Source organism: Crassostrea angulata, chromosome 7 (assembly GCF_025612915.1).
Source record: "Crassostrea angulata isolate pt1a10 chromosome 7, ASM2561291v2, whole genome shotgun sequence".
Classification (NCBI taxonomy): Eukaryota; Metazoa; Mollusca; class Bivalvia; order Ostreida; family Ostreidae; genus Magallana; species Magallana angulata.
The window spans coordinates 16,754,685-16,777,569 of NC_069117.1; the positions used below are offsets into that span (position 1 = coordinate 16,754,685).

A 22,885-nucleotide genomic window follows, 5' to 3' on the forward strand; every position below is an offset into this window, starting at 1 on the left:
AAACTTAGCCAAAATTAATACGGTCAAATTCAAAGGTTTTTTTCAAGTATTAATAAAAGTACTTACCCCAAATGTTCAGTACTCTGTTATTCAACCGTATGCCCCAAGAACAATTCGCTTTGGTAGTGATACGTGTAATGATTTTATGTAAGTTGGTGTGAGGGAGGTCCAGATTTCCAAAACATTGTCAACAAGATCATGTCTACTTTTTATTTGAAATACACGTTTTTTTTTTAAGTTTTATTTTCACAGTTCTCTACACAATTCTCTGACATTCAGGTCTGGTAATTGAGGGGGCCAATTTATCGAGCTGATATGGTTTTCTCTTTTCCCTCTACATGTCTCTTGAGATGTATGCACCGGTGCATTGTCTACTTAGAAGATATAAGATGGCTGGCCGACCTGTTCCTCTCCATACTTGGCATTTACTGACCAAAGATTTGTGTCCAGTATTTCCTAGAGTTGATGTTGCTCTCTATGAGTGTGTCAAAGAACCAACAGAATAAGAATTTATACACCCCATAAAAATCACACTTAGCTGTGGAATTTGTGGGCCCTTTGGACAAGGCAACGTGGTTTCCACTTTTCACCAATTTTCCTTCATACTAAAAACTTTTTTTTTAATAATATTTGTGTTTCATCTGAGAATATAACTCTAGACCAGTCGCGGTCTTCAATGTAGATGAGAAAGGCAAGAGAGTCTTTGTTTTAATCTCTTCTGCTTAAAGATGTTGGTTGTCGTTTTAACTGCTCTTCTGTGATATCCTTTTTAATGCAATCTACTTTGAACAGTACGTTTTCACAGCTTCTGCGGTGTATTTTCATTATTCATAATAGAATTCTCTGATAATGTGTTTCTGTGGTTCATTTTAACAATCCTTCTGCCAGCCCATTCACTGGTTTGTCTTTTTCTACCACACTTTTGTGCACTTTCAGTCAATATATTTGCATTTTCCTTCTTAAATCTGTTAATTCCAAGTTTTTTGCTTTCTTGTCAAATCCTTAGTAACTTAGTAACTAAATTAATAATAGGTTTAGACCAAAGGGGCCAAGCCCGTTTTAAAGGGGCATGGTCACAATTTTGGTCAAAAATTATTTTTACGATTTTATTATTAACAATGCTTCAGAAAGTCATTTTTAATAGGCAACCGAAATTTGAGTGTCATTTGTTGAGTTATAAGCGAGTTACAGAGCTTGAAATTTTTCGCTATGTAAACAAAGCGTTTTTTTACATTTTGAACGTTGAAGTAAAATATCACTTTTAAACCTTAAACGAATGTGTTAAACGTTAGGAACTGTTTATCTATGCTTAAGATAAATAAAAAGATAGACAAATAAGCTGGATAAACATACTGGTATATTGAACCTATGTAAACAAAAACATGGCACGAGCCTTGTTTACATGACAAAGAATGGTGAGCCCTGTATCTTGTTTATAACTTTACGAATGACTCTCATTTAATTTCATCATTAGAAATGCAATTCTAAAGCATTGTAAATAATAAAAACATAAAAATAAAATTTGACCAAAATCGTGACCATGCCCCTTTAAAGGGACTTGGACACGATTTGAGATCAAAAATTTTATTTTTATTTTTTATGTATAAAATGGTTTATTGGTGCATTTTAAATGATTGACCAAAATATTAAATGTTAAAGTCAAGTTACAAGCGAGATACAGAAGTAAGAATTGATAGTTATGTAAACAAAGCTCGAGTCTTTTAGATGTTTACAAAAAATGTAATGTAGAGAATTACCATTTCTTAGACAAAATGACATGTAAAAACAATTTCAACTAATTCAATATCTTCTTAAATACTATTATCACCAAAAGAAAGTTACATTTGATTGAAATTTACACTAATACAACGAATATGTTAAAATGACAATATTCGAGCTTTGTTTACAAAACAAAGAATTATGATCTCTGTATCTTGCTTATAATTTGATATTTGAGTTTTAAATTTTGACATAGCATTATGAACTTCTATATTTATCAGTATGAACATTGAAACTGGAAAAACAAAATTTGAAATTTTTAAGTCAAATCGTGTCCAAGTCCCTTTAACATTAATTTCAATGTAACCATAAATAAAGAAAGGGGTTGAACTCTGACGTAGAAAAAATCTACCAGGTCGCTTCAAAAGCATAATAAATCAATTAATATTTTTAATATTAGCAATATGCATGTAGAAAAGTGAATGTCTGAGATACATTCATGCCGAAATTTAAGTTGATGGGTCTTAAAATAGCTGAGATATACGTCATTCTCTCGAAGTCGCCAGTTTATTTTTGCTCGGACAATTACCTGTCCAGGGCTCACGATGGGATTTTGCCTATGACAACAAAAGTATATCAACAAATGGAGAAGCATTCGCAGTAATCTTTTAAAATCTCACATCAAACGCAGGCTACTTACATACAAAAACTCCCCCATAAAATTTCTTAAATACCCTCCATACTGAACTTTTATTCTGCAACCACATTGACTGCTGACAGGGCCAGCCATTTTGTCGTTTTCGAGAAAGACTGATTCTGATTGGACCATCAGGAATATTAAACAATGAATTTGAGTTTAACGCCCTTATAAATTAAAGTTTTTCAGTATAATTTTTTATTTTTTGTGAAATAGTCTTTACAATATTGTTTTTTAACTGTAGGTTACAGAAAGTAACAAAAATTATAATTCATATTCAAATTAACTTAAAGTGAAAGACGGGGTATATCTTAGAAATTAGAATTCCTTCTAACAAGATACTGACGTATCGTATAGTGGTATGGTTGTCATCTTCACGAATTACATTTACATGTATATATCTCATTATATAACGAGTGACAACACATTAAAATTATTTTGAGATACAGGACCCTATAAAACAAAATTCTGTTTTTTGCAATAAAAGAGTAGACTCGATATTGTTCATGAATTATACTTACCCTGATGATTTTCCCCTACTACAAACTACTGGTAATGCAAGTGCATCACCCTGAATTATTGATGAAACCAAAATTATGAAAAGTTTACTCCACTGTTAGGCATTATAACCATGCTGAAGTTAGCAGCCACTTACAGCAGCCATTCAACAAGGAAAATCGTCAAAGTACTGAGAGTACTCGAACAGAAAATATATTTTACTTTTTCATCGGCATACTTTTATTAACATCAAGATGATTAAAACATCAATAGTTTGTGGCAGCATTGACAACTTTGGAGGCAGTAAAGATCGTGTGATCTTTTGACCCCCTGAAAAGTTGGGGTTCAGTTCAGTTCAATTTTCATCTTTTAAAATTTGAATTAAAATAAATGTCGCCTTCCAGTATAAACTGGGGCCCAGTATGTATCGCCTACCTTGCTGCTTGTTGTTCTTGTTGTCTTAATTATTAGGAGTAATCAGAAACAAAGTGAGAATATTTTCTGCAGAAGTTATCTTTCTTAGCAGATGGACATTCCACCTTAAAAATCCCTTTTCCCCAGCTCGAAAATATATATATCATTCTTTGTTTGACAATTCATGACGAGAGAAGAGACGTAACATTTTGTGGCAATGTAAGTGTGTTTGTGTGTGTGTTCGCTACGGATGTGGAAAACTATTTACAGCGATTTCTTTACAAGTTCGGTGTTAATAACTTCAAAATCAACTGAACAGAGTGAAAATTCCAGTAATTTCAAAGTTAGATACCTTGTCGGGATACTGGATAACCAATTTTATTCTTGTTCACAGCGGGGGTCATATTTTTACGGGGGTCATTTTTCTTCACGTTTTATATAAAGAAAAATGACCCCTTTGCCTTTTTTCTTCAATAAAATCCAATTATTTTACAGCGAGGGGGGTCATTATTCTACGTTGAAAAATGACCCCCGGTCATTATTCTACGGGGGTCATTATTCTTCATTACACCGGCCTTGTCAGAAGTTGATATGACTGCAAATTAAAAGTTCAGTATGGAGAGTTTCTGAAAATGAACACAATGGAGTGTTTGAAAAGTCACATCCCAGCTGGAAAATACTCTTTAGTGTCAGCAGTTACTATTTATAAATATAATGTAAAAAAAAAAGAAAATTATATAATTTCTACAAAGTGAAGAAAGTTGATAATTAATAGAAGAACGTGTAAAATTCCGCATTGATAGGAATGTTTTTTTAATTACTGAAAAAGGGAACAGCTCCCGTTTAACGTAATTATTCCTTAATGCGTTCTGAAATGTAATTTATATTTCTTTGTAAATTTTCAGAATGTATGCAATGTCGATGCAATTATTTAATTGCATTTTTTAATATATATTGTATCCTTAAAAATTCATAACGCATACAGAGGCAAATTTTTTATTAATATATTTGTACCATAATTTTTAAAAAAAATCAATTCAGTTAAATTTTTAAACAATAACGAAACTAATTAACAAAACAAGTAAAATGATTCGTGTTGAGGGTTGGGTGAATATGGATAATTATTTCAGGGTTACATTGTCATTAAAACAAATTTTATAATTAAAACATGGGGACATGTTGCAAAATCCAAAACTTATGATAACAGAGAGTGATCAAGTACAATTAGCTTCATACTTACCCATATTTCTTTATGATTGACGTTCATTATTGTCAGCGTACATCCCAAATCCACCGCTTGGATATTAGAGATGTTTTGTTTTCTTGTATTAAAGTCTCCATATGTCGTGAGATAAAGAAAGGATGGACTCGACGTTTCAATTTGTAAAACTTTCGCATTGGTTCCTGCTGTTATTTATTTACGTAAATACATAATGTTTATAACACAGTACCATGCGGTTTTATAAGCGGTTTCATGTTAATATGTGGGAGTAGAGTGTGTAATGTGCGAAACTAGAAAGTAGTTTAGGTTTTCGGAAAATAACACATTTAACTCCGTTTAATTGTGAATAATTAATAAAGCAAAATAACTTAATTGATAAATAATCAAAACAAAAGTATAACTATATGTAGTCCTATTAATATCAATATTAATAGGCGTTGACTGACTTTAGAAACACAGTTTTAAATTTACTTTGAAAACATGATTAGGCTATTCACATTTAAGTATCGTCAAAGTTATTGTATTCGGGGTATTTCATTGACACAATATCTGTGTTGACGATATCTAAGTAGATTAAAGCTGCGACGAGAAAAATATTTTGTCGACCAGAATATTCCTGGTCATATTCCGCAATCGAGATTGATAAAGGCATGCATTAAGAGGCATAAAAAGCATTGATATCGACGATACCTGATAATTTGTCAAGCCCATAACGCAAGGTCATTTCGTAATGTTTAAGGTCACTTGCAGTTATTGGTTAAAAACTAATGGGAAAAGCCCACTCGCGGTGCCTGAACAACCGGTTAATTATACGGTTTATTTTAATTCTTAAACAAAAATAAATTGTACTTAAAAATTGCTAAATACACGTGCTACTTCTATAAGTAGTTAATAGCCGTTTTGACGTATTTTAACGAGTTACCAACAATGTGTCCACTTATTTCACTCTGGAAGAGAATCGTTCAGATAATATGAATCTTACGTTGAACGGTTTGGGGACAGATAAGAGGACATATCCTATAAAAAGGGTATAATTATTATCAAAGTAAAAAGAACCTTCCGTAAAAACGCACAGTTTCGCCACATTTATCTATTATTAGGTCAAGGTCAAGGTCGTGACACAGTCATATCAAATATTGATCATAACAGTTCTCAAGATCCTTAAAACTGTCTATATATTGATTATAAACCTACATTAAACTTTGAATCCTTTGTGAGGCCCAAGAATTGTTCAGGGGCCAGAGTATAAACAAATTCTAATGAATCAATAATAAGTCAAAATCCCTCCATATTAAGAAAAATTATACATAATATCATTTGAGTTTTTTTCCTTTGTAAATTAAAACAACACCACACCCCCCCCCCCTTCATTTGTCCCAACCAGGGCTACTCCTGAAGATTATGACAAATTTTAATCTACACAATATGAAATGACTAAGTTACAGATTTTCAAGCTAAATTATGTCTTAGAAGACGATTTTTCCTATAATCTTTTTATGTAAAAATTTGAACCCCCATTGTGGCCCCATCCTACCCCTGAGGATTATAATCTAATCTATCTAATGACTTTTCCACACAAGTTTTAGCCTTTCTGGTCAAATTGTTTATAAGAAGAAGTTTTTTGAAAAATACCAGCAAATTTTCAATGATTTTTTATTATCTCCTCTTTAAAAAGGGCGTGATCCAACTTGAATAATCTTAACCCAAGAATGTTATGTGCCAAGATTGGTTGAAATCGGCCCAGTGGTTTTGGTCGGACAGACCTTTTTAAAAATATATATATTTTCTTTAGAAGAGCTCTGTATAAAGAGATAAAAAAAATCATGATAAATCATATGGATTTTTCTTTTTTATTAATAGTTTCTTAGTAATAGCTTCTTCGCTAAAGAAATCGTTAAAAAAAATTAAGGCAAATCTGATGGGAAATATGTTGACTTAGTTCGTAGATAAACAAATCATTTTTTCAAAAAAATCAAGGTAGATCTAATGGTTAATATGTTGACACCTCGCCTAATTAATCACTACCCTTATTTATATTAAAAAGTATCGTTAATGTTGTAACTTTCTCGTGTTTTACCTTGTCCTAAATTATATTTGTTTAAACTTGTCTATGTATGCTCTTAGGTCGTTTATAGTTATTTAAACGGCAAAATTGAAATAATATTGTGAAAAATTATTATGAAGTTGTTCGATTGTGGGACTTAGTTATGCAATGCCATTGTTGAAGCTCATGTCGGAAAAAAATCGGGGGAGCTTGTACTCTCCCCTCCTTTTGCCTACACTACATTGCGTTTCTATGTTGTTTTAAAACTTCACGGACATTGTGTTTTACATACACCAAGAAGGAAAATTAACTTTGATAAATGCGTTAATAAATGGTAAAAGATTAAGAATGACAGCAACAAATTTCATTTTGAGGAATGAACACCCCCTATTGTGTTTTGTATATTTGGTGTGTCATTTATCACATTCAGATAAATAGGTCAACTTAGCGTTCATGCTTGTTCTCGAGAAATCCATCAACACTTAATAACAAAATAACTGAATAATAAGGACGTCATCTGTTTACTACAACTATTGTCCTTGTAAGGTCAGTGATCTAATTTTTGGATGGTTTTATTAGAATTACATTTTTTTCTGTGTGCGTTGTTTTACACATTTGTGCATAAAGACCTTTGTTTGTGAATCCGCCGATAAGTTTCAATCTTAATGGGTTTTTTTATTCTACATTTTTTTAAGTATGCGTTTACAATAATTATGAGAATAATTAGCATTATTGTACATTTATTACTGTAGATTGCTAATTTAACTCAAGGAACTCATTTCCGCATGAAATCGTGCGAAGCACATTTCGTGGATTTTAAAAATTTAGCTCTCTTTCAGACATGTAAATTTAATCAAACTGTATTAAAATATTGGCGTTTGTAATTTAATATCCTCGCGATTTGATGCAACACGGTTAAATCGAGGAATTTAGTACTCGCGTAATATAATTTATAGAAAGAAATGTTGGACAATGCTTTTATTATAATTGTAAATTTTAGCACTTGTAAACGTTTATCTTACACGTAAGTGGTTTCTGTACAGCAGTACCTGAATATTTTACACCACAATACACATGCAACTTCCTTTTTTATTTTTTTTATTTAACTACAACCAAAGGTAATACACGTGATAATTTATGTTTGTCAATCCAATTTCATTTCTTGCAAAAAATCTCAAAACTGTTAAGATAATTCAACATTAAAAATGTTTTTATTTTATCAAGTATGATATAATTTCGCTTTTTATCTTGTTATAAACAAGAGGCCAATAGGCCTTCACGGTCACCTGAGTACCATAGCCCATGCACAAAATAGTTGAGTAGTCTCATAAATGCATTTAATTGAGTTTCATTGAGTAGAAGATTCAGAGCATTACGAGAAAACCATGGAAAAGGTGGTGGGAGCAAGGTTCTCTGATCAACTTCATATTTTGTGTGTAACAGTGTGCATCTATATGAATTAATTTGCCACAAAAATTTTTGATGTGGTCAGACTAAACTTGGTTCTGCAGCACTGTTACTAAAAATAGCATTTTGACCCTTTTAAGAATAAAATTTTGCATAATTCACCAAATTATTGTTAAGAATTCTGAGTATAGTTTAAATATAAATTCAAAAATCATTTAGAGTTAACACTAACAAGATACACCTGTGTAAATCATTTTTTGAGAATTCCCAAATATTCTTTCTGTGAAGTGCAGATAGGTCACGAATCTGGCATGTTTCCAACTTTTTGTAAAATTGTAAAAATATACATTTTTTAAATGCTTAAAAGTCAGAAAGTGGCACTTTTAATTCACTAAATCTGTTTCTATTTATAAAAGGACATTTATCTTTACAATATATCAAAATTCTGTCTTTGGACTCTCAATAATATTGCAAATATTTGTCTTTAAGTTTGACAATTTTCTACTTTTCAAAACTCTCCAGAATCTGTAGTACTCAAGAACTAAAAAAAATCTGTAGTTTAGCGTTACATTGTCACATGTATATTATGGGGAAATCTGTATATTATGTTAACACGGACTACTTACAATGGACCAACTAGACAAAAAATATGCACTAGGTCATTTATAAAGAATAACAGAAATCCTAAGAAGTGACAAATGTTTTCAAATGATTCATGCTGTCAAGAATTATATGTACATGTAGCAAAAAACAAAAAATATACTGTAATCTCTCAAATTCAAAAACTACCGTTTTCAAAGAATATACGGTTTTTTTATTACGTTATTTTTATCTACTCGTGTATGCACGTGAAGGTAAAATATTATACAAAATTTCAGGACATGCACATATGCACTACACTATTTTCACTTTATTTACACGTTTTAACTTTTTTCTATTTTTTTTCTAGGTGAATAAGGGAATGTGTTTTTACGTTTACTTAGAAAGTTTACACCCATGCCATACTGAAAAGAATTTACATGATCGATATAAGTTGGGAATTAACGAAATGATTTAAAAGTGGCTTATACAATGTATATTGGGATAAGATTAAGTCAACTGCGTAACGCTAAGAAATTTTTGTGAAACAGCTATGACAAATCTTAGGAACTTCCTAAGTTATAACTTAGGCATATCTTAAGTTCTATCTTAGGAAACATGTTAGGAAATCTTTGTGAAACGGGCCCCTGGTCCTCTTATGATGGGTTTTGATTAAATAACATCCCAAATAACAATCCCACAAGAACAAGTTATGATGTCTATATAAATATTTGGGATAACTTTTTTATAGTTTATATTTATATTTATATGCGGTTTTCGCAGGTTGAGATCCCCGGGGGAAAGGATAACCTAACACCTCCTTTTTTCCTTTACAATTATATTGTAATTTTAAGAAAAGGTACAAACTTTAACTTTTTCCAAAAGGAGATAAACTGCTTATAGAGAGGTAGGGAGTAGATCTCTTTATTAATTTCAGATGTACTTACTGTGTTACATTCTCAAAACTAAAAAAACTGGCCCCCTCCCCGTCATTTCAAGATTCCATAAATATTATAACTAAGAAAAATTCTGATTCATGAAAAAATATGTAAAAAGAAAGATCGAAGAAATGAACTATAGCTTACATTATAAATTCTTCCATCGGGCGGATCAAAACTTGCAATTATACTGCGTAAAGGTATAGTTATATTTGATAAAAGTGATTTAATTATGATTTTAAAATTTAAATGCTAATCACATTGAAAAGGTGCAATTACTCACTTTTACAATTATTTGTTTGCTTAAGAAATTCAAACAGTCAAAATTAATGCTTAAAGGAGTCTAACCTTAACATCTGCAGGGTGGTTTATAGATGGCCAGTGAAATATACACGTACAGAAATGTGTTGTCTATTGCAACAGACTCATATGATAACGATGAAAAATTGCACGAGGCATCCCTAGTGAATTCCGAATTATTTCAACATAGAGGAATAATCTCAATGTGACCAGGCTACGCTCAGGTCAAACCGGGTCCGTAGGACATCTGTCATTTTCAACATACCCCATTATAAATGAAATCTTTGTAAGAAATCAGTTCTCGTTTTTGTGGATTTTTTCGAGTAAAATATGATAATATGTGAATGAGATTATCTTGGAAAATTTCCCCTTCATCCATTTTAATTGCAATTCTATCACAGGTTTGTATATTTTGATTAAAAATCGTCCAAATGTACTTCTTAAATATATCGGGACAGAAAATAGCAGTTTATAGACTAGATACAAGTCTCCATCAATATGTGATATAGTGAATAACACTAACAAGATGGGCCAATTTTTGTGCTATTAAAATCATTCCATATCATAATATATATTAACAACACTTACAGCATTTCTTAATACTTTGCCTGAACCTGAACTTGTATAGTTTTGTCAACATTCTGACTAGTTTACCTTCTCTACAAAAGAGCGCAACAGGGGAGATAATTTTAACAGTGGTAATGAAATGCAAATGTAATGAATAAGAATTCTTTGAGAAACAATGATAACAACTAATTTTTTTTTTAATTACAAGCAAAATAAGGTGGGGTTTTTTTTCATGTTTAATTACAAATATTGACTTCAGTGGATTAAAATTGCTTGTAAAATAAGATTTAAAAAACCAACAAATTTTTATTTTATTTGAAAATGGGATATTTTTGTTAATTAATTACTTTTTGGTCCTTCAGAGTCCAAAGGTGGATTTTATATATTTGTAACAATATATCAGACAGTTTCTAATTAACAAAAAATTTCAAAAAATAATGCGCCACTTTCTGAGAAATTCTTTCTCAAAAATTGACAAAAATGTACAATTATCATTTCTTGGCATCCTACCATCATTTGCACCCTTGGGACTTCATGGTGTATATAGAATTATGAAAAAAATATGCAACGATAAAAGGTTTGAACTTCCTCTTTAAAAATATTGTCTTATTTAATCAAATATTGTTTATACATTTTATAATTAATTACTGAATTTGACAATTTTTCTCTTAACTTCTTTGGATTTTAGAGGCTAATTAACCAGAATGCAATACTGGCCGCTACTATAAATAAAAACAACAAGTGCAAAAACAAACATCATATATCTGACTCTAGATTGGTATCCTTTAAATCTGTGATAAAATCTGTTCATTCTTGAGACTTGCTACCACAGCTTCTCTTCCATATTTGCATGGTTTTCTTGTAGACATGCTCTTAAAATATTGTAATGACATACATCTTCCTGCCTGAAATATTTCAAGAAGGCCTCTTAACCCTACAGTTTAGCACAAAATTTAGAGCTCATAACAGAGTGTATGACGAACTACATAAAAGCTACACAGATACCCTTCTAATAGGTGATCCCATAAATACTCACGTGCAAAATAGGTTTTATGTTTATGTTTTCATAGATAAACTAAAACAAGGTTGCCAGTATACTACTTATTACTTTACTATTAACATTTTAAAAAAATTAAAAACTGTTTTTGTTTCGAATGATAAAAATACTTGCATAACTATTTTGATCATACAACCTCTTAATTATATTATATTTAATGATTAATTACTAAATATGAACAAGCTAAGGATGATAACTCCATTATGAAGAAGCAAGGGAAGATAACTTTATTAACTATTATAATCATCTTCCCTGAACTCTTTTCAAATGCTTGCACAATATCTTATCGATAACTTTGATGGACAGCTTCATTATTTTTCTAAACATATGAATTAACAAATTTTTTCATTGAAATTCCTGAGCAGAATAAAATAATGACACAAATACATACCCCCCCCCCCCCCTTCCCAGCCATAACCCTTGCCTTACATGCAGGTGAAATGAATTATGTTTAAAGATGACAGGATAATTGTTTTTCTACATATGCAGCTAGTTTTTATTCTGCGTTCTGTGTCTGTAAAGAAGATTTTTAAACATTGTATGCAATAACACTATACGGCCATATCCCCCCCCCCACCCATGTGACCTGAACCCCTGACGCAGGGGCCATGAATTTTACAATTTAGGTATAGGAGTCAGAGGACATTATAACCATCCACTCAGTTTTATTGAAATGTATATGGGAGAAGAGATGAAGATCTTCTAAGATTTAATACATTTTCACTATATGGCCAATGTGGCCCCGTCCTAGAGCCTGAACTCTTGACCCAGGGGCCATGAATTTCACAATTTAGGTAGAGGAGTCAGTGGACATCATAATCATGCACTCAGGGCTTTTTTTTAAATATATATGGGAGAAGAGAAGAAGATTTTCTAAGATTTAGTACATTTTCACTATATTGCCAAAGTGGCTTGCCCTAGAGCCTGAACCCCTGACCCAGGGGCCATGAATTTCACAATTTTGGTAGAGGGCTTCATGAAGATCACAAAAATGCCTTCAGTTTTTGTCCATACATGTGTGGGAGTAGAGAAGAAGATTGTTGAAAAATTGGCTTTGTTTGCATATTTGAATCCACCCCTTGCACCCCAGGGGTGGTAGATCCATGAATTTCAAAATGTATATTCTTCTTACCATAGAGATGCTTCATACCAAAAATAGTAGCAATTGGCTTTGTAGTTATTTAGAAGAGGACCAATTGCATTAGGTCACCCGAGTGAGTGACTCAGGTGACCTAAAAATAATGTCTTTTTTTAATGGAGAAGTGTTTTAAAAATTATATTTTTAGTTTTGTTGATATTTTTGTAGAAGCAATTCAAATGATTTTGCCGGACCGGTCAAAATTCATAATTTCAAACTGTCATTTTGATGAAATGTAAATATCTTTGTGAAATTGTGTGCCTGTACATTTTATATAATACTAGTATAGGAAATGGGAGTTATTTATGCTCAAAATGTTCGAAAATAATGTTGCTATTTATATCATGATTTGTTTTGATTTATGTTTGGTGAATCATTTTATAATAGAATAAAAAAACAACAAAAGTCAAAATTTTCACTTAATATAATGTTAAGGAAAACATCTTAATTGTCTTATTTGAAACTTTTCCAAGTCCACCGATTTCATTTAAAGCGTAGCTATCTTAGTATGTGTGTAACATTGTGTTTCTAAAACACTATTTGAAATGGTATCGGAAATCGTTTTGTGGAAATAAATAAAATAATCGTGTCCTTTAATATTTTCTATGTAAACTACAACACCTCGCGATTTTAAAAACATGAAGTCAATTATGATATCTTATAAATCGTGACGTTATATATGAAATTATGGGTAGATGATGTTACGTCACTACGAAAATATTAATCCTAAAACAGTTTCTCAGATTTTTAAAGAAATTACCTGGATACTATAAAACCGAGTAAGATAAAAAATAAAATGTTAAGCATTTACTTTATATTTACATTTTCCAGTGTCTTTGCCTGTGATAACACAACGTATAGATTTTGTACCATATAACCCATAATACAAATGACGCCAAATTGAGGCGCCAGCAGGGTTTGTTTATTCATATTTAAATATTTAATCATACGGTTGCTTAAAATTATATAAATATAAGTAATAAGGAATCATTCTTTGAATATTATGAGGTGATAATTTCGGTATGGGCGTGAATAAATCTATCACAAAGCTCTTCTGGCTTTATTGGATTTGATCACGCCCCGACTAAAATTATCACCTCATACATGACATGTAATACTCAAAGAATGATTTCCTATTCCCTATTTAAAATCATAAATTTTTGTTTGTATGTTTTAAGAAAGAAGAGACGTAGTTGAACATAAAAAATGTTTACTGACAAACGACGAAATTATGATTGATTACACTTGTTTTGAAAACATCAAATATAGTAACTTTTGGAAGATTTCAGACTTATTTGATTTTTAATTTGCAAGCATAAAGTTATACAAAAATTAAATTTAGTATGGCACACGCCTAGTGATATCTAAGACCTTTTAGAACATTTTGATTGGCTGATTATGTCTTTTTAAGATGTGTACACGTACGAGATTCGCATTCTTTATTTTTGCACCTAACGAACTACAATGAAAATCCCTCAGGTTTTTTGCTTAGTTGTCTTACTCTTTATAAGTGTTGAGGTTCTCGGGCAGAGGCAAAAAGGTTCTAGGAATTCGGGGAACAATGGAATTGGCAATGGTCCCAATCAAGGTAATAGAAACTAGCTATATTTTACATTTCTAAACTTAAACTATACTTTAATGGTACATAAAGCTACTTCCGGAAAAAGATTAATTAAGAAGATAAGGTCGGCAGACGATGGGCCTACAGATCCGTAAAAACTCTAATTTGGAATTCATTGCAAAATAAACAAATGCCCTAGTTTCTAATTTTAGCTCATCTTAATGGGGATATTTGATGTAAAAACTCTAATTTGGAATTCATTGCAAAATAAACAAATGCCCTAGTTTCTAATTTTAGCTCATCTTAATGGGGATATTTGATGCTTCATTTTTTTTCTACACATTTGCCAGCTAACACTTTCAAGTACGATACTACGTGCCTTAAAATTATCATAAGGACGTTACAACTCGCCAAGTTCCTAATCAAACTTTTCAACTAAGTTAACGGGGTAACAGACAACAAACAAGCGGTCCAAGTATATTGAGAACTTCTGTGAACCAAAGCCCCATTGTTTATCAGATCCAAATCTCGACATGATCTGTATAATTGATATGTCCTAAAATTAAACCTCTTCAATTTTTTCTTCAATCGGAATGACGGACATCGTAGAGGTAAAAATGTATATTTTCTCAGCCGTTTAAAAATTATCTTTAAAATATTATATTCTTTATCTATGTATCTATGTTCATCTTGTTCATTTTAAGATTTAGAATCAAAACACCACTCATGCAAGGATATGAGGGTAATGAAGAAGAATGTTGTGTTTTCTTTTGATTTTAAAAGATAGTATCCTTACTTAACTAAGAGTAGAATACAATAAACAGGAAATTATAACTTATATAAGGTTATTTTTTAATGCATTTAAATAATACTCAATTTTTTTTTATGAAACAGAGAATGGGAGCGGTAGAAAATCCGGCTGGAGGCACTCGGATCGACATGCAGGTATGTGATGCGTTAACTGTGGTTAGTTAAATAAAAAAAATTAAACAAGTACAAAAAAATCCCAAACTCTGACATGCATGGGCATTACTAGTGCGCAATACCTCAGAGATATCTTGTATCTATTTTCTATAAGCAGAACATGGTGGAGAAAGAAAACACAGGAATCGCGGAAGGAAACACTCAAAACATGGTATGTTACACGTAAACAAGAAGCTCATTCACCCCTGAGAATGTTATTGTCATTTAAATTTTAGACCACGTGGTTTTATTTGACCCTTTCAGTTTCGCAGTAAAAATCGTACCTCGTGTTTATAGCTATTTTAGAGAATCTAGGTACTTGTAGTCAAATATAAAATCTAGAGTTTAATTGATTTTAAACTTTATCTCCATTAAATGGTGGATAAAATGTGTTCTAGAAATAAATGTGACAATACAAAAAATAGTTTTTTTTCTGCTGTTGCGACAATTAACATGCATAGTAGAGATCCCTCAAAAGGATTAATTTTCGATCCGCGCCTGACCTAGTAATAACATCAATAGTAAAACAGACTGTACTATTTTATGCAGAATGTTCCTTGAAAATGGCTCGATACACTAAGTTTTTATGCAAATTATTCACCCATTATTTTTTTTAAAAACATGGTATTGCACAAAGCAACCCAATGTTTATATTACCAACCACTCTACACGTGGTTGAACACGAACGATAACTCTGTTCTGAATATCATCGTTTAAATTAAAAAACTGCTAGATGGTGAAACAAGACATACATCTTAAAGATGTTGATGTTTTAACATAAATCAAAGTAGAATATGATATGAAAATGATATGAAAATCGACCAGCACATACGTATTTTGAGAATATTATCCGAACACTTATACTTCCGCTCGAAATTACACAGGAACTGAACAAATCTAGGTGAAGTCTCGTGAACTTTCATTCGAGCACCTCTGGATTTATTACATACTTAGCAACTATAAAGAAAACATTCCGAACACATTCGCAGGGGTGTCATTGGTCTTGACGGGTCACCTGAGTACTATATCACGTAAATGGACTTGTCAGAAAGTCTCATGTTTGCATTTTATACGCCTCATTTTGGAGTCTCCTCTGACGGTTAACGCCACTTTTATCATTTGATATTTGCAATAACTAATTCATAAAACAGGGGAGAGTTGGAGAAATTAATTTTGAATTATCTATACTCTAGCGCCAGAGGCCAACAATTGTAAATTTGATAAAGGAGACTTTAAGTGGTCACTTGTCAATGTGTAAAATGAAGCTTTGTATCCGAGAATGTTGTTAATGTTGATAGGTTTAGCGCATAATTTGTGATTTATTTCTTATCAAGGTACATGTACTAGTATTGTGAATTCAAAGAAACGATGTAGATATTAATTATTTAAATTTGTGGGGTCAATTTTAGTGGGTTGTGGGTTTTTTTACTTATTTGAGGATTCAATTTCGTGGATGCTTAGGTTTTCGGCTTTAGTAAGAAAACTAGCACTTTTAAAATTTGTTTTTGTTGAGGATGTAAATTCGTTGGGGAGGGCTACCCACGAATATTAAACCATCACAATTTCTAATGATTCCACAGTATCAGGGATTCTGTGAACAAGTTACAAAATCACAATATAAGAAGAGGTTACTTTTGACACAGTGCATCGACGGTGAAAGTACAGAAGAAATGTTTAAAACTTCTATGACGCCACCCATTGTTTTTAGTCAGCGTTTATTTTCACTATTAAATCAGCAGTTGTTGGATATATAAATATCCAACCGATGGGCAGTTGGATAATTTTAATATCCAACCGCCCATCAATTGGATATTCAAATAACCAACAGTGCATAAAACAAATAAAAATGACAAAGTGTTGAAACGTGTATTTCCAACGTAAATCCAAATTTATAACACAGAATCATGACATGTACATTCGATAAGCCACGAATGAAATTTCAGCAGAAATATCTCCTTTTCTTAATTTTGATAGATTTAATCACACAAACCACCTCCATAAACACTTTTAGACTTCCTCTTTGAACCTTGAACCATATCACGCCATTTCATTAGTTTTAACAATATAGGGAAAATTGTCTCACTATGACTTTATAAGATTACTATAAAAAAAATTTAACAAATCATCGTCTGATAATTTACGTCAAAATTCTGATTTTTTCTTTCTCCTTGCAAGTCTAAGATATTTTAAGAATAGATACATTTTCACTACAGCCATATTGGCCCGATTAATTAAGAGCCGAAACCACTGACCCGGGGACCATTACGTTCCCAATTGTAGAAGAAGCATTATCCTGTATTCAGTATATATGGATACAGAGAGTAAGAATTTCTATAGGATCTATGTCATTAATACATTTTCATGGCTTATCTCTGACCCAGGCCACAGAGTTTTTTTTTTTAATTTTGTAGAGAGTTTTATGAAAATAATCATGCTTTTAGTCTTTTTTTAAATTTAAATGGGAGTAGAAAAGATTTTCTTACATTTAATACAAGCTCAGTATACATACATGTATACAATATTTGTCTACATTCGCCCTGCCTTAGAATCTGAACCTCTGGCCCAGAGCCCATGAATTTCACATTAATTTTCTACGCAATATCCATGTATTATTTTTCCTTATGTGTAGGAATAGAGAAGATTTTTGAAAGTTAAACCTTTTTTGCATATATGGCCTCGCCCATTAGGTCCCGGGGTGTTTCAAACTATTAATTGTAATAAATGGCATTGTAGTTTTCAAGTACTTGTTAATTAAAAATGAAATTTGTTAACGGACTACGCACAAAGACGGCCGAAAAGTCACCTGAGTGACTCGAGTGACCAAAAATTAAATTATTTCCCTTTTATTTGGTAGAAGTAGAACATTTGCATTAGCAGAACAGAATTGTAATCAACATTTAGTTTTCTTGATTGCTAACGGAACGCGATGTTATGTCCTTAGTGTGAGGTTACCCAAAACCACGTGGTATGGATTTAAAAAAAAAAAACTTGTAATAAAAAAATACAAAGTTACGATTTCTTGTCGACTAAAAGGTATATGTGGCATATTTTGAGTAAAATTGTTGACATGAATTTGAGTGCAAATATACATTCTGCTCCTTATAATTAGACGTTTCACAAACTCAAGGCCCATAAATCATTTTCTATCTTTGGTTATTTGTCTCTAACCTTTGCTACACGTCTGATGAACAGTAATGTAAACAACCATTTATAACGCCACTGCGCATGAGTGCGAGAAAGCATTGAAAACACGACGGATAAACAGTTTGTTTACAAATTAGAATAACGTTTTTCATGCCTTAAATTAGATCAATCTTACACCCGACAATACTCGATACCTTATAATTCCGATGTTCATTAATGAAAAACGATATGAATTTTTCATTTTGTATAATAAAGATAAAACACGATTATCGACACGGTAAACGGAGTAAATACCCCCTCCCTGGGGAATGCATGTACTGAGAGTGTTAACTTAACGTCTACCCCGCTTTCTTTCCCGTAGTCGTCATTGTTGTTGATGGACCGAGATGTATGTCACGTGACCCATTTAAGATGGGGTTATTCAAACATTTACTATTTTACTGGCACGTAAAAAAATTAAATATATTTTTTTTTCTTGTATCTTTGTAATGCGATTGACTTATACAGCTATTTTATGTGAATGTCCTATTTTTAAATAAAGAAATGAAGCAAATAATCAGATCTTATTATTGTTATTCACTAAAAATACGCTTTATATCCCTTTAAAATTACTCAAAATCCGAAACTTAAATGTGAAATGTTAAGTGTAAACGCTTCCCTTTTCTAAACATTCCAATAATACAAATTGGCTTGTTTGGTTTTGTGCTTTTTTTTTTTGTTCGGTTTTGAATATTTTTTTGGTATTTTTTTTTACGCTGAAGAATGTTATTTATTTACTTTGAACTTTTCTAACCTTCTGCTGGTTTAAATAGGCAAAAGTCTATACATTAATGAGATAATTGGTTTGTGTGGAAAATTATATGATACTGTAGAGCCAAATTAAATCGGACCATGCAGCTTTAATACATATTTATACATGAACAGTGTGAGGCCGGCGTGTTGACGATCCAAACGGCTTACTAGTAATGTGTTAAACACCCAAACAACTTGGTAAGTCATGTATATATCTCTCTTTTTTATTTAAGACCATGTGACCACTCCGGAACCAGTTTTAACCGAGAAAGACATGGTTCAATTTCTTTGTAATCAGTGTAAGCAGAAAGAACCAAATAATGCAAACTGCCAAAATTTATGCAAAGGTATTTGCGTTTTTTTATTAATAATACTTAATTGCAAACGTTATACAATGACCCCTTGTATGTAAGAGGGCTTTTATTTTATTTTTTTTCATTATTTTAGTCTTTCTCTTTTTGTTTTATTTTTAAAATACTTACTTCAGTTTTCTTTCCATAGCTTCAACCACCACCGATGTTAATAAAACAATTGCCGGGCAATTAGGAAACCCGTTTTGTAGCTTTTGTGAATACTATCGAAGCTACCCAAGTTATTATCAAATGTGCAGAAATCGGATGTGTGCAGCAGGAAAGAAATAAAGAAAAAAACATTTTTATACTACAAAAGTTTATCATTTTTATTGATGCTTGCATTTTGGAAATCCCTTTTTGTAATTTTTTGATATTTGTGATTAAAAAGTTGTTCGAACGAATGTCAACACTACAATATTACTGTTTCGTTTGATAATAAAACGAATTAACATTTTAATCGTCCCTTAAAGCTTAATAAAACTGACAGAAGCATTATTTAAAACTGTTACCAGTTTTGGACTAAAGGAGCTAATTGTATTTCATGTTTATACTCATAAAATATTGTAATAACGCTAACATGGATTTCAATTTATGATATCAAGTTATCGTGGTTTTTGTGGTATTTGTTGCATCAAATTTTCATGCATTTATTGTTTCTTTACAAAATTATAAGAGCTTACATCACGTTTTCAAAATGTCCTAAGAAGACTGGATAGTCGTCGAAGTCATTTTAGACTTCAATAATTTTATGAGAAGAGGCGCCCTGTATTAAGATACAGAAATAAAAAAAAAAGAAGGAGGTACATTTTTCTTCTAATATTTGCCCTAAAATTCTAACGCTGTTGAAATCTCTTGAAAAAAGGCATACAATAACTTCAATACATGTATATATAAAGTAGTAAATTATTCACCTTTATGGCGTTTTCAGAAAAGAAAAATGACTTTAACATTTTGTCATATTTCCAAGATTTAGTCTAAAATGATGAAATATAGCGTATTTTTTCATAGTTTTTTTGAAGAGGAAAATGTGTCCGCAGCTGTTGCCCAGAATGAAATTGAATATTTTTTATGTAATATCACATTATAAAGTTATAGTGATATTTTAATCGTGGGCGACGGCTATGGAATAGTTGTTTACTCAAATATTAAAAAAAAATAAAACAAATTGATTTTAAAGTAGATTTCATGGGTAATATGCTGACCATCCAGCGTGTAAAAGATCACATTGACCTATTGATTATAAGAACCGATAGGTATGGGCAGCGGAAAGGGCAAAAAATACATTTTTACACAATCAACGATAAACTAAATTCAGCAATCTAAAATAATTTTATCAATGGCCATTGGTGCAAAACCAACAGTCTTCTCTGCAAAATAAATGTACATAAAATCAACCAAAGATATATAAATACAAATCAAACACAAAAAGTAAAACAAACAGACATAAATGTAAAACGAACATACATCAACATGAAACAAGCGGACGCACAAATAAACGCCAGGTGGCGTTTTATGGGAAGCAATATGCGTCATCGATTATTTGAATCCGGCATGGTTCGCGCCTTTTCTGTTTCGCCCTGAGATGTTGATATATTTATTATGATTTATTAAAAATTATAAATAATATTTTAATGACCTGTTTATACTCGTACATTTGTTCGAAATAGTCATATTTAGATAAAAACATATGCATAATCATCTATCTTAAGTCTTCTAAAAAAAAAAAAAAAAAAAAAAAAAAACGTCATTTCATTGTTATCCATCAGGCACGTAGCATCGTTTTTGAAGGGGGGGGGGGTTGGCTCATCCAAAAAATCTTGACAAGCAAAAAAAAAAAAGAGGGGGGGGAGGGCAGCCCCCCGATGCTACGTGCCTGTCCATGAACATGATGATATACAAAAATCTGAAGGAAACGTTTTCAAAATGCTACAAGACATATGTACATTGTAAATTAAAATTTTAAAAAGTGCTTGTATCAGAATACTTCAAGCTTATCGACATGAATACTGCCATGTCTTATATTTTCTTCAAACTTCTTGTACAGGCAATGCATAAGAATGTAGAGAAATAAATCAAACTTCGTCAATTTATACCAAATGTTTACTTTAAGGCTTTCCGTTTCCGTCAGGCTAAGGCACGTCTGTATAGATAATTATAGCAAACCAAATTTTCACGCCTCTATTCACGTAATGTCAGTCATTTGTTGCATTTCGTATCACTTTAATTTTACTGGGTGGAAGTAATGCAAACTATACAACTTGACATCTTTGTCAATTTTGTATTTACTGTCATCCGGTAAATTAAAAATTTTCAAACAAACAAACAAACAAACAAAAAAGATTGGAATAGAAATAAAATTGTTAACGATTAGGTTTGATTTAGTTTGACTTTTGCTATAAGAATTTTAATTTTTTTATTAAATTTATATTATATTAATTTGATAAGACTGGTAAAAATCGTAGTTAAATAGTGGATGCAGGGGAGGGGGGAGTAATGTAAAGTTCAAGCAGATAGTTTATGTAATTAAATAATGATCCCCAAAATAGAGCTATGCTAACTATATAATATTATACATTTGTAATTACATTAACATCCCCGAATTTTTCATAATAAATATTAATACAGGTAACTCTCAATGACAGGCTATAATTGTTATCACAACACAATTCACACCTCTTGTTCTGAACGATATGAAACATTATGGCTTCATAAAATTAATAAATCAAAATCCTAATCAAACAAGCACGCTGTCTTGACCGTGCATGCATAAAAGCAAGCACTGTTGCAATGGGTTTTTTAAAAACATATTTCAGTTCTTGTATAGGTAATAATTAATTTCAGAGGAATAATAATACGAGAAAAGTATCTTAATACAGTAAGATGTTTCGCTCCGAGGCAGATGCGAAACATCGAGGTGCGAAACATCTCAGGGCGAAACAGAATAGGTGCGAACCATCCCGGATTCCAATAATCAATGACGCATATTGCTGCCCACCTGGCGTTTATTTGTGCATCCGTTTGTTTCATATCGATGTATGTTCGTTTTACATTTATGTCTGTTGGTTTTACTTTTTGTGTTTGATTTGTATTTAGATATCTTTGGTTGATTTTATGTACATTTATTTTGCAAAGAAGACGGTTGGTTATGCACTTATGGTCAATGATAATATTATTTTAGATTGCTGAGCTTAGTTTATCGTTGATTTTGTAAAATTGTATTTTTTGCCCTTTCCGCTGCCCAAGGAAAGGCTCGTTATGTAAGAAACGAAGTGTGAATTGTACATTATGCACATTTCTGAAAATGATAGCTAGGTGTCATCTTGTGTGATGTCAAAGATCAATCCAATTATACTTTATACGCGTGTAATAAACTGTTTATTGGATGCCTTAAAGTGAACTTATTTGTAATGACACATGCCACACACGCTCTATATTAGAATACAGTACCTACATGTACATAAAACAATGAAATTTGAAATCTACAGAAGATTT

General features: G+C 31.6%; 1 protein-coding gene across 2 annotated transcripts; it reads left to right on the forward strand.

The window, feature by feature from the left end:
- Positions 1–13,911: 13,911 nt before the first annotated feature.
- LOC128156670 (uncharacterized) lies at positions 13,912–20,154 on the forward strand. Of its 2 annotated transcripts, none has more exons than XM_052818897.1 (5): positions 13,912–14,168; positions 15,036–15,086; positions 15,220–15,276; positions 19,274–19,387; positions 19,542–20,154. In XM_052818897.1, exons 1-5 carry the CDS (start codon positions 14,045–14,047, stop codon positions 19,679–19,681), a joined length of 486 nt encoding a protein of 161 aa, XP_052674857.1. In that variant the 5' UTR covers positions 13,912–14,044; the 3' UTR covers positions 19,682–20,154. The 2 variants fall into 2 exon arrangements, with proteins under 2 accessions (XP_052674857.1, XP_052674859.1); XM_052818899.1 differs by having other exon boundaries at positions 13,922–14,168; positions 15,223–15,276; positions 19,542–20,141.
- The last annotated feature ends 2,731 nt before the right edge of the window (positions 20,155–22,885 follow it).

What these genes read in the sequence shown, in the direction of transcription:
- LOC128156670 (XM_052818897.1), top strand. Translation starts at nt 14,045, where the DNA reads ATGAAAATCCCTCAGGTTTTTTGCTTAGTTGTCTTACTCTTTATAAGT. An exon ending in TGGCAATGGTCCCAATCAAG is followed by an intron (nt 14,169 to 15,035) that starts GTAATAGAAACT and finishes TTTATGAAACAG; the next exon opens with AGAATGGGAGCGGTAGAAAA. An exon ending in GCACTCGGATCGACATGCAG is followed by an intron (nt 15,087 to 15,219) that starts GTATGTGATGCG and finishes ATTTTCTATAAG; the next exon opens with CAGAACATGGTGGAGAAAGA.